Genomic DNA, 12,788 nt, shown 5'->3' with positions numbered 1-12,788 from the left:
AAATATATTTAAATAAATAAAATGCAGGCATCATGCCAGGCCGTTATAAGTTTAGAAAATCCCTCGTCAGGTACAATATTTGCAAAATAAGATAGCTAGCTATCCATATACATAAAAATTAAAGCTTTTTACTCAAGCTCGAACACTCAAAATAAATACTCTCAGTACATGTTTAGTTTTACGATACAAAATTTTAAAATGCATATTTACAATATAAAAACTATTCATTATTGGGTTAATATGATTCACATTTAAATAAAATATATTTCGTTCAAATATATACTTAATCTAATATTATTGATAGACGTACATCTTAGAAAAAGATATCCTCTTTTTTCCACTTAGAAAATGATGTCTAACATGTGATTGTCTCCTTTAAGAAGAGAGATAGAAATGAAAAAAAAAAAAAAAATTATGTTTATATGGATGGATGAAAATGAGTAAAAAGAAATAAATAAAAAATATAAAAAATTATATTAATTTAAAAATTGAATTTAACCTAAAAAAATAATATTTTTTTACAATTTACATTTTTATTAAGTTAAATTTATTAATTATTTTCCATAATTTTGTCATAAAATATTTGATCAGCCGTCAAGAGAAAGAACATAGTTAAGCAGAATAGGGACCCCTTTTTTTTTTTACATTAAGAAATAAGATGAGTTAAAAGATATGAACAATGCAAGCGAGCAAAATTTGTGTCACTCCCATGTCCAATCAAATATTAATCTCTCCAAAACCATTCAAAAACAACATTTCACAACTTACCAATCAAATTCACAAGTAAACACACTCACTATATATGTGCCTCCATCGCAGTACAAATGACCTCACTCAAATCTAACTTTTCTATTTACAAACTAAATGAAAACAAAATGTGCAATCGTGTTGTAAAATTATGCACGGCATGAACACCAAACAAGTCACCCCTTTATGCTGCTATGCTTCCTTTGTACACAAACTGATGGAGAATTAATCACCTTCCATGTCCTTACTAATTTAGTTCCCTGCAATGCAAGTTCATAATGACATTCTAAACCCTTCACATGTTTTTCTCACTTTCCTTCTGCTGTAGTATTTATACAAGCCATTATACCTGTTACCAGCTTGGTTTTCAAGAGAAAACTGTGAGCTGGTTCCATTCTGGCACTGTTGATGATCTCTAGGACTTGGTTGCTCCTCCTAAGAACCAATAAAAATATCAGTCTTAAACAAGAAACTACGCAATAAAAGAAATAAGGCAATAAGAGCGGAACAAAATGTTACACATTAAAACAATTAGGACAAGTACCATGGTGATGGGGTCAATAGCACCATAGCCATGATGACCACAGCTGCCAGCACAAGCACAGAAAAAATATCACACCCATTAGATACAATATTGCCATCACTTCCCAACAAAATCTCTGAACAACATAGGTTCACTGACAAATAGCATATCAATAACATTCTACTATGAATTAATATATATAGGATATTTGGACCATACTGGTACACAAGTTTGACTACTGGGCATGAGGAGAATTTACAAGGTCAACAAAGCATACCATACTAAGTTACTAACACTACCTAATTGGATATGTAGAACTTTTTTACTACCTACTTGCAGGAAATTGCAACTATGAAACACATACACACCCCCTAAACTCCAAATAGTTCAATCATAATTTGTTTTCAAGAAAATGGTTAGGATTTAATGGACAAAGATAATAGACATACCTTCCTATTTGTTGGTTCAGCATGCCTCCATTGTTAATCTCCTCTTCTTGGTATACTTCAGATATTTGACAAGACTTATCGTAGTTAGCACTGCAACTTCCAGATTCACATTTCTGTTGTGAACCTGCAAAAGGAAACATTGAAGTTGTAATAAACTTTGTGTGACACAAACTTATTTACTTGTCTCCTTTACAAAAACAAGAATCATAAAAAGTTACTAACCTATTAAACATACAGAATCTGGAGAATGAATCTTCATCAACAGCTTCTGGCACATGATGGTACCCTGAAAATCTAAGAAAGTATAGTCCAGAAATTGAGATCTCTCAGAGCTTGTCATCTTTGCAAAGCCAAAAGATCCAGTCCATGTTTCTAGCATGCTAGGAATAGCAGGCAAAACAAGCCTCTCCACACCTAACTGCATGAGCTTCTGCAGAAAGAAAAATACAAGGTAGAAAATGAAAAACATAAAAAATAAGTGTAGTTGTAGGACTTATCTTAAGAAAAAATAAAATGTGTTAGAACTAGTTCAATATAGATGGAAAAACAAAACCACAGATTCTATTTATTCACAAGAATACCCCCTAATTAAGGTGACCAAGAAACAAAGATGTTACATTGTTCACAGGGTATTCGATAGACCCTGGACTCTCCCCAACCATACAATGATCTCTTCCCCTTCTCTCTTCTATCCTGTCATATTCCTTTTATATACAATCTCTTACTAACCGCCTCCAACTAATTTAGTTAGTTGGGTTCTAACCCCCTACCCCTCTTTTAATTCTTTTAACATATACTTGCTTTATTAATGGTTTGCTATCACAGTGATATTGTAAATTTGTAATTATTTACACCTTTTACCCTTATCACTTACAAACAAATTCAACATCAGAACTGAATAGACTCCAATATCATTATGCGTTACTACATACAGCTTGCCATGTTGGTAAACTTTTTAAAAGTAGCCAAATGAGTTTCCAGAAATGACAAAATGAAACAAATAACCATAGAAAACAAATTAACTATTCCATTTCCTTATCAGACATGTAAAGTTTGATGAAATAATCAATGTTCAATTATGTCATAAATGTAGCTTTAGTTAGGAACTAAAACGAAAATTTGGACCATTCATCAACATGGGATTTCTCTGATTGTGATAACAAAATAATATAACTATTAATTTATTTGATTATAGTAATCACTGGAAGTGATAAAGATGTAAAGTAAGAATATAAGTTTTCTAGGCCAATAAACATGTTACATAATATATTATTATGATAAAGAAGTACTGATTATTATTGCTTAAAGCCAAAGTTTCTTTGAAGATTGAAGTTTTCACACAAAATATGAACTGAAAAGTTAATACCACCTAACACATTGCTTTGTCCTGAAATCGCAATATCATTTTATGGACACCATTACCTTTTCTAGCTCATTCATTAAAATGCTACACATTCCATGTCGACGATACTGTAATCGGGTACCAACAAGGGGTACTTCTGTTACCTTCTTCCCATAGACCCTAAAAAATTGAGGAGAAAGGAAATGAATATGACCAAAACACAAAACTGCACAAAAATCCTTAGAACATGCAACCATAGAATCAAACAAATCCTAGTACTTGATGGTAACAAATCCTATACTCACCTAATAATTGCCACACTAATTAGTTCTTCATTTCTCTCAAGTAGTACAGTATAGAAACCCTGGAAATTTAATCGGTTAAGCTCTGACCTACAAAGTTCCAAAGTAAAGATATTAGGTATAGACCAAGAGATATAACAATAATGCAGCACAATAGATACCATGATCATGTACAAAGTAAATATAGTAGATATTGCCATAATACATTATGGCAATATCTTGAAGGATAACAATTCTGACCAACTGCTGAACATAACATCTTCCATGAGATCTTTGCTAGAGAAAGGTTCCTTTAGGGGCTCAAAACATTCATGCATCAGAGATAGAGCAAGATTGAGTTTGCTGAAACTTTCTGCCGCTAAGTGACTTTCAGTACTACCAAGATCACAACTCTCGGAGTTGATGAACTTCACCAATGTCCATGTTAGATTGTCCACACCCACTGAAACTGGAACTCCTAGGAGTTTGTGAAGGCCTTCATATATCTGCAAAGTATAGACACAATAATGTAGGGTAAAACCAGTGTCCTAAAAGACCCTCAATGAAGACACGGCCTAATATGCTTCTCTGAAACTATATTTGTATCTTGTTTGCTTGTCAAGTCATAATCAAAAAAATTCACCAGAATGAAACAATATTGTGTAAAATCTCACGATGCGTAACTGTTGACCAGAAACACATACGTAAAGGTATTGACAATAAGTATACATTTTATATATTATTGAAGTTATTTCGTTCAAAGTGTCACATGATATTTTGTTTTTCTTTTATTTTTTTTTAATCTTCCACCAGAAATTTCAAATAATATTTTTTAAATTATTGAATTATTTTTAATTTATTATTTATTTATTTCATATATATGTAATTTGATTTTTGACCGAGTTTGTCGTGTGATTTATATAATTAATCATATTTAATAGGATAAGGCTTGGTTGTTGTTATTGTAATAATTAAATTGATGTCAAATAAATATTTAGGTACTAATTAAATAAGTTAATATTTATTTTTAATTAATTTTTAATATTTTGTTAATTTAAATATATACTTAACATTAAAAAAATTATTTAATATTATTAACAAAATGGCAAAAATTATTAATATAAAATAATCTATATACAATATTAATGATCTTTCACTTAGACGTGTCATGACATTTTTTTTCTTATTTATTATTTATTATTTTTTTCTCTTTTTATTTATGTGAAACTGTTTTTTAACCTCATTAAATTTTTAATTTTTCTCTTATTATTATACATTTATATTTGTGTTCATTAAAATAATATTAAATCAATTTTAAGTAATAAATAAACAACTTTGTTAGTAAATTTTAATATTTTTATTCCAAAAATATATACTTACATAAATAACAAATATTTAATATTATTAATAATACAATATGAACTATTAATAATACAAAAATAAAAATATTAAATATATTATAAATCAGTTCATCGCACGTGTAATATGCCTCCAAATAAAGTAAGAGCAAAATAAATCTAAAGAGAGAGAGAGAGCTTGAAAGCAAACAAATAGGAACAAGCAATTTTTCAATAAAATTATGGCTATATTTTTCCTAAAATATGAAAAAAAAAAGGGTGATAGATTTATTGTACCTTTTCACAGTCTTTACCACAGAACCAGGTTTTCCGATATCTTGATATATCTTCAGCTTCATTTTTAAGGCATCTAAAGTGATCTACAAAAGTTTGACAAAGATAAAACCAAATTTAAATATGTAGACAAATAGTCAAATACACACTAAGAAGATATCAAGGTATGGATGAAATATTAAAGTAAAAACACATAATAGCTTACATTTATGTTCACACTGAGCACAAGTACGGAAATGTTCATCCTCATCTTCATGGATTTTGTTTTGGCCACAAATCCCACAACAACACGTTGGACAAACCCAAATGCCATCAGGGACATCCTATACAGAAACAATAAGACAAGGCAAAGGAAACTACTCAGATTCAAGATCAATTATTGGTAAGAAAGTACTGAATTGAAGTAATATAGAGTCAAAACAATATAGTAATAGCACTAAATATAGCATGATTAAGAAGGAAAATGGTAATACCTTCAAACCAAGGCACATCTTATGGAACGAAGATGGACATTGATCACATAAAATAAGTTCACCACCGTCGTGGCAAACAGAACAAATGTAATCGTTGTCTCCTTGACACAACTCACTGAATGGTTTTTCACTAGCTTGGTTTGTTTTATGATCTTGCATTATTTGCATTTGGCAATCCAAGAGCGATCTACCATCTTCCAAAAAGATACTGGAAGAGGGCCTGCAAGTAATAATGCCACTAGCATGATGTTCAAAGCCAACAAGACTGTATATTTTCATGCAACAGTTACACTTGATTCCATCGTGAGTTATTTTCCCTACAGCCATTGTATGAATCGTACGCTGCCTTCCTTTTGCCTTATAATAAACCTTAGACCTTGGTAAGACCACGTTGCTGTCTATCAACCAAGACATAACATTTAGAGGTTTATGTTGTGATGGACAAGCAGACACATTTTGAACCCTCTTATTTGATCTTAGCATGCTTGGAGGCAATCCATTGCTTTGACACTTACGTAGATTAGATTTTGAATTCCTCAAGCATTTCCTCTTTCGATTTGAAGTGAATCTATTTGAAGCAGCACCATCCATAGCATCTAACTCAGGGTGTTTTGGAAGAAATTGGGATACTCTATGTGATAATTCACCACTCCAAACCTGATCAACATTTTCTTCATTAGTGCCAGAGACATTTGAAGGCTGCATATCAGATATAGCCCATTCAGGAATACCCTCTTCAATGCAAAATCTGCATGCTGCATGGAGTGTTGTGAATCTCTTATTTTGTGGAGACATGTATCTTATTCCTCTTCTCTTATTAGTTGGAGGTGGATATTCAAAATTCCATCCTTCTGCTAACAGGTGATTCTTTGCTTTCAGTATCAACTTTTTTTTATCAACCTTATTGTTGTTGGATTGATGTGCATAATAATATTCCACAACAGCTTGATGACAAAACTCTGGTTCAACTTCACTGGGAGGAAGGATATTTAGATCCTGATTTTTTTGGGATGGATTTGGAATCACATTTGATAGATGAGAGTCAACTGTAAGATGCATTCTACTCTTTTGGGACTGCAAAGAGTTGTTTTTGTTGGGGTCCTCTAGCATACTTTTACAAACTTCAACAAGTGACAAGTAAACCTTTCGGCCTAGTTCATCAGGCGATCTATACCTGTAACGTTTGATATTAAATTTATTTGATGACTCAATTTCCCATCCAAGATATGCAAGATGCTTTTGTAGTCTTTCCTTCCAAAGTTCCCTACTTCTCTTACTTGAGCCAAGTGCATATTGCCTAACAGCATCAGGACATAATTCAACTTCAGAAAACATCAGAGGTGTCCAATATGTGGACCTTAAATGGGTTGAGGATCTATGTTTTCTTTTTCTTCCAAAACAATTAGCACCTGAAACTACTTCAACTGGAGGAATAGGTTCTTTCAGCACATCAATTTCCTTATCAGTCAAGGTCATGTTGAAGTCAACATTAGCCATAGCTTCATCTGAATTCAACTCTCGTGTTTCATTTATTAAATTCCCTGGAAGGTTTAAGATTGAGATAACATATTTTACTGTAAGAGTTAAGTAATCATTTACTACCTCCATTACCAAGTTTTTCCACAAGTACTTCACATTATATGTCCAGTCTCCAATCATAGAAAATTCCTCTTTTCCTTGTACATCATACCAAATTTGCTTAGCTGAAACAGCAACAAGAGATTCCCTCTCACACTCCTCAACCAATTCAAGAAACGCCCAGTTCCCTCGTTGCTCCCACTCTCCTGTAACTTCATCCCAGTCCTGAGTAATCCGCAATTGATGAATTTCAATTTGCATTTCATCTCCCAAATCAGGGAAAAACACACTCCTTGTTTTCATTCCATCACAATGATCAAATATGACACCTTCCCACCAAGCTTCCTTATGGATCACATCAACACACAGCCCAAATTTAAGGTCCAATGTCCCAAAATCAACAAAAGGAGGAATTGGCCTAATGAAGCCACGCTTATAGCAATACGAAGATTCAATTTCACCGTCCAAAGCTTTTGGAACATTCACCACGTCCAAAAGATAATTCAACCCATTATTTTCCAAAATATTCTTATATTTGATATGGCGTTTCAGCTTCCCACAATAGATAACTGTCCCCGGGTGCCATGATCCTAGCAAGCCCTCCTCTTCACTCCTCACCTGAAAATTTTCAAAAACCTCTTCAATTCTATAGATGACAATTTCAGACGAACAAAAAAATCACTCATTTGTCTTCACTACCAATGCAAGTGATTGTAAGAGAAAATATTGAAAGTATGCAAACAAAAAAACCACACCATAATCCCATAAAACTGCGAAAACTCAAATTCAATAATGAAAACAACAATAACATAGGCAATGTACCTAAAAATATTCAAAACATAGTAACGTGAACACCCAATCAAAGATATTAATAAAAGTCAAAATTAACAACAACGAAAACAAAAATTGAAAACACAACAAGGGTGCAACAATAGGGTACTCCATATTTTTTTTTTTCTCCTTTTTGAAAGACCCCAGAAATTCAAATAACAAGAAGATCACATCGTTATTATAAAAAAAGATAAAATAAAATAAAATAAAAAATTGACATTACCTCCACACTTTCATTGACTTGAAGCTTTTTTGCAAACCCTCGTTTACGCTTTTTACTCCCACAATTATCGATACCCTCCATCACCATTGGAGGGAAGGTTCAAGGATTACTATTTCTCTTGAAAAATAAGTCCAAAATTGAGATAATTGCCTCTTTCAAGTTTGCCTGTAAACAAGTTAGAGAAAAGAGAATAAAATGGGTTAAAAAAAAAAGATTTGCTATAATGAGCAAATCAAAAGATTAAACCCAAATTGTCACAGGTATCTAATAAGATCATGTCTTTGGCCCCAAGTAATCCTACATTCTAAACTAATGCATAAATAACATGACAGAAACCATATATCATATAATCCGAAGATTCTACAAACTATAACATGCTGCACACCTGTGCTAAAATGAACAAATCCTCTAGATATAAAGCACAACGAAATATAGCAATGCACAAAAGAATTAATTTACCAATGGACACTACATCAAAACAATAACACACTACAAATCATAATTAAAGTAACACCAGAACCAATTTATGTTCCCACATGATATGTAAACCAGAAGTGTGCCAGTGAAGACAGCATGACACCTATTAAAATGCAGCAAAACCTCCAACAAAAACAAGTTTTCAGATTCAGTCAAAACTGTAGACCCCTAATTATTCCAAGAACCAATTCGAACTCCAAACTTATCCACAAATAACTTGTTTGACCTGGTGTGCTTAACAAAATTTCTATAAATAATCTAGATTTACATAAACCCATCTATAACAAAAGAACATCACTCCAAGTGCAAACAGAATCAATTTCATGGGCTCCCTTGTCTTTTCCGCACCGGTAAGAAGCAGATAACAGAAAAATGCACAAAATTACCATAAAAATGTTAAGGTTAATAATGAAATTAAAAACAGAGTCATTAAGAAATAAATTCGTTTTGTAATCTAGAAACGATGACAGAAATAGATGAAATTTTTTAAAATGTTAACATTATTAGACAGAAAAATAAAGGATTTGAAGTCGGAACAGTAATGTATATGTAAAACAGTTTTTTCCTTCATGAAAGTAAGTGTTAAGCAAGCAAATGGTTCACTGAAAATATTGCAACATAAAGAAAAAATAATATTGTAATGCATCCAATCATATGACTGAGATCATCCTTCAGACACAATTCTTGACCATTTCAGTTAGGCATTTCTAATGATATTAACTCGGAAAAGAAGTTTAGCAGACCAGAACATGTCACCTAATTAGAGTTAAAATTATGCTCATTCATTAGTATTTTAAATTAAGAGAAATTAAGAGTGATAATTGTATATGTAACAGACAAAGATTAACAACTTTCAAACAAAAACTAAAATTCTCCAAAATTGTGGAGATAAGAACTCATCAAGCTGTTATGTTGTAAACCATTATCTGCTTAAAGCAGAGATTAGATTTGATCATATCTTGAACCTATATTTAACATAAACCAGAGCATCATAGCAAATCTTGTTGACGCCATGATAGTTATGCAATTCACCAGGTAAAACACAATATCATCACCATGACTACAATATACTACAAAATTTTCCGTGGGACCAATTCCCCTACTACAAAAACAAGCAATCCCCAATACTACAACAATTTATTTAATTTCCAACAGTACCAATGTCTTAATTACTCTTTCGGCTGAGCAATTTTAAAATTGGTTAATTTCTCAGTGTGCCAATTCCGGTGTTACAGGCTATGTAATTATATCTACAAATCACTAAATTAAAATAAGCTATTAACCTTCTTCATCAATTGATATAGTATATCCACCAATCAGATTGAGACAGATTTCTGCTCCTAATTCATTTTTTGCTCTACTGTATCCCACATTAAAAGATGAGCCGTATGAATTCATATTGATTATCATTGGTGTTCGAAAACATCTTAAAAGTTTTGATAGAGAAGAAACCCACAACATTGAAATCTAAATGCTACCGATGGATAGAGAACAATGAAAACCCTCACACAAAAATGCAAACCTTTGACCAAGTAAAAGACCTTGTCTTCGAATGAAAATTGAACTAAGCTCTTCTTCTCTTCAGCGCGTTCCAACTACTCCTTCAAAGATCGGCAGATTAGGCAAGAATCAAGCGCAACTTTGGATTGGATAGCGAAATTAGGGTTTACAGTAAGCAAACGCAATTGCAGTATTAGGATTTGGACATTACGAGGTTGGCGGGTAAGATTTTGGAATGTTTTTAGGAGGGAGGGCTTACTCATGATATTTCACCCTAAACATTCAAATTTTAAATAAAATCGGATATTTTTAGAATTTTTATTCTTAAAAACAGTTTTCACTTTTTTAAAAGTTAAAAACAAAATAATTTTTTTAAAAAAAATTTTAAAATAAAATTTTTAAAAATTAAAAAACAAGACTCTATTTTTTTTATTCAAATGTATATTGAATCTCATTTAATAAATCCAGATTTTATTTATAAAAATTGGTTTGTTTGGGGAAATAATAAGTACAGGTAAACGGTTACATTTTATGTACAGCCAAACGATCTATTCGAATAAAACAGAAACCTAGAAATGAGTTGCATGCAAACATCTTAGTAACAAAATCCATGTTGATGTTACAAAACGACGTTACGGCAGCATGGCCAGTTTCCCGCGCTTTCTGTCCACTTCCATAAGAGACAGTTATTTAACAAACACTTGGAAACACTAAACCTCTTTAAAATCATATGCGTAGTTCTCTCTTTTTTATTTTTCAAAAAATATCATTTAAATACACGGAAACAGAAAAACTTTATCTAAAGTCATAAAAATAGCAAAAAAAAGTCATAAAAATAAATAAATAAAACTATATTTAAATTTTCATTGCCATGCATTTTAAAACATTAAGAATACTGATTAATTTTTTCAAATAATTTTTTAAGAAAATTATATTAATAATATTTCTAAGTCATCAAAAACATGTTCTTTCAAAAAAATAATTTATAATTAAAAACATTATATAAATAATATAAAATTAGAAAAATTAACTAACATATTAGTTATAGCACACCAAGTCAGGATCCAAAACTAATTTAAACAGTATTTGATTTAAAATTGATTTTAAATTAAATTTAAAATCAGTTTTAAACTAATTTAAAAAATGTAATGTATTAATTTAAAAATCAATTCGATTTAAAACAAATCCAATTAATATCCCAAGCACAGAATCTCATGGAAAACATGCCCAATCACCTCAGGATCATCTTAGAGTCCCCAAAGCATTCAAATACCCAGAAAGGTAAATATTATATAGGAAAAATGTTAACCATTTTTTAAATGTTTACCCTCTCTAACACAATAAAATTCAATAAATAATATTTTTTATTAAAAATTATAGCACATTTTTTAATTTTCAATCAAAATTGTTCTTATTATATTACTTAAAGCCAAAATTAGCAATAATGTAAACAAACATTGAATATACGACAAGGGTGCCACAATAGGGTATTCCATTTTTTTTTTCTTCTTTTTTCGAAAGATTCCAAAAATTCAAATAATAAAAAGATCACATCATTATTATAAAAAAATTCAGGTGTCTAATAAGATCATATTTTTATCCCATAAACGCTTCACACTCCCGAAGTCCCGAATTCAGGTGTCTAATAAGATCATATTTCAATTGGTTCATGTCATCAACTTTTGCTTATGTGAAGATCTTAACAGCTCCACTATTTTCACTATTGTGCAGCTTTCACACTTAGCATAGTGATCCAATTAAGATTACTTTTTAATTTAATCTTGACATAAAAAATTATATATTTTAACTTTCATAAAAAATTATAAATTCATTATCACTATTTATTGAAAATATAATAGTATTATAATATTTTTATAGAAATTAAAGAAAAAGATAATATTAATATAGAAATTATAATGTAGTTTTTAAGGTAAAAACTTAAATAAGATGTAAATTTATTTTATAAAAACTAAAATAAAAAATGTTAACTCTATTTACTTTTTATACAAAACAAATTAATGGAGAGCTACTTATTTAATCACACACTATTTGTAGACCTGCAAAATAAGCTAATTTATTTAAATTTATTAAAATATTAACCAATAATTATACTCATGTATTTCACAAATTTGTTTATAATTTTTAAAAATTGTTTTATTTAAAATTAATTAAAAATATATTTAAAATATTAAAATATATTTTAAAAATAATAAATTTATTATTTATTAAATTATAATAAAAATATTTCACACAAAATTATATTAAATATAATTATATTGAAAATATTATAAAATATACTATTATACTGTTAATTTTAGTTTTGGCATTTGTTTAAATTTTTAATCAAATTTAATACAGTATATTGATTATTTATTACTTTAATCAATAATTATTGATAAAAATTAAACTAAATAATAATTAAATGATTAAATAACACATTCCTAAATAAGTAATTAAAGCAATAATAATTAATTTAGGTAAAAGAATAACAATTAAATTTTAAATATAATTAATACAAATGTATTATTTTATTATTATCATAAATTTTATAAAAAAAATGATAATAAATATAATTCTAATATATATACTTAATATATATATATATATATATATGCAAATGAGTATAAACATAATATAAATTATTTCTCAATTAAATGAGATGTATTCTAATAGATGCATAAGTGAAATTTATTTAAGTAACATTTAATTTAATGGAGTTTATTTTTTTTTTTT

At 29.7% G+C, this 12,788-nt stretch overlaps 1 protein-coding gene across 1 annotated transcript; it reads right to left on the bottom strand.

Annotated features, from left to right (window-relative positions):
- Positions 1-994: 994 nt before the first annotated feature.
- On the bottom strand, positions 995-8,165 carry LOC113870069. The gene is made up of 12 exons (XM_027506668.1): positions 8,079-8,165; positions 5,447-7,642; positions 5,179-5,296; positions 4,977-5,059; positions 3,604-3,848; positions 3,367-3,453; positions 3,142-3,241; positions 1,942-2,149; positions 1,720-1,843; positions 1,292-1,334; positions 1,097-1,182; positions 995-1,007 (listed from the first exon to the last, which is right to left on the bottom strand). Exons 1-12 carry the CDS (start codon positions 8,163-8,165, stop codon positions 995-997), a joined length of 3,390 nt encoding a protein of 1,129 aa, XP_027362469.1.
- Positions 8,166-12,788: the final 4,623 nt, after the last annotated feature.

The sequence above is a fragment of the Abrus precatorius genome, unplaced genomic scaffold (assembly GCF_003935025.1).
Source record: "Abrus precatorius isolate BTA unplaced genomic scaffold, Abrus_2018 Scaffold6, whole genome shotgun sequence".
Taxonomy (NCBI): Eukaryota; Viridiplantae; Streptophyta; class Magnoliopsida; order Fabales; family Fabaceae; genus Abrus; species Abrus precatorius.
The sequence above is the reverse complement of the archived record's forward strand: the minus strand, read 5'-3'. Positions and strand labels throughout refer to the sequence as shown.

Excerpts from the sequence above, each read along its gene's own strand:
- LOC113870069 (XM_027506668.1), bottom strand. The coding sequence starts at position 8,165 with ATGGTGATGGAGGGTATCGATAATTGTGGGAGTAAAAAGCGTAAACGA. Across the intron at positions 7,643-8,078 it reads AAGTCAATGAAAGTGTGGAG|GTGAGGAGTGAAGAGGAGGG; the intron begins GTAATGTCAATT and ends GAAAATTTTCAG. Across the intron at positions 1,183-1,291 it reads CTATTGACCCCATCACCATG|GAGGAGCAACCAAGTCCTAG; the intron begins GTACTTGTCCTA and ends ATTGGTTCTTAG.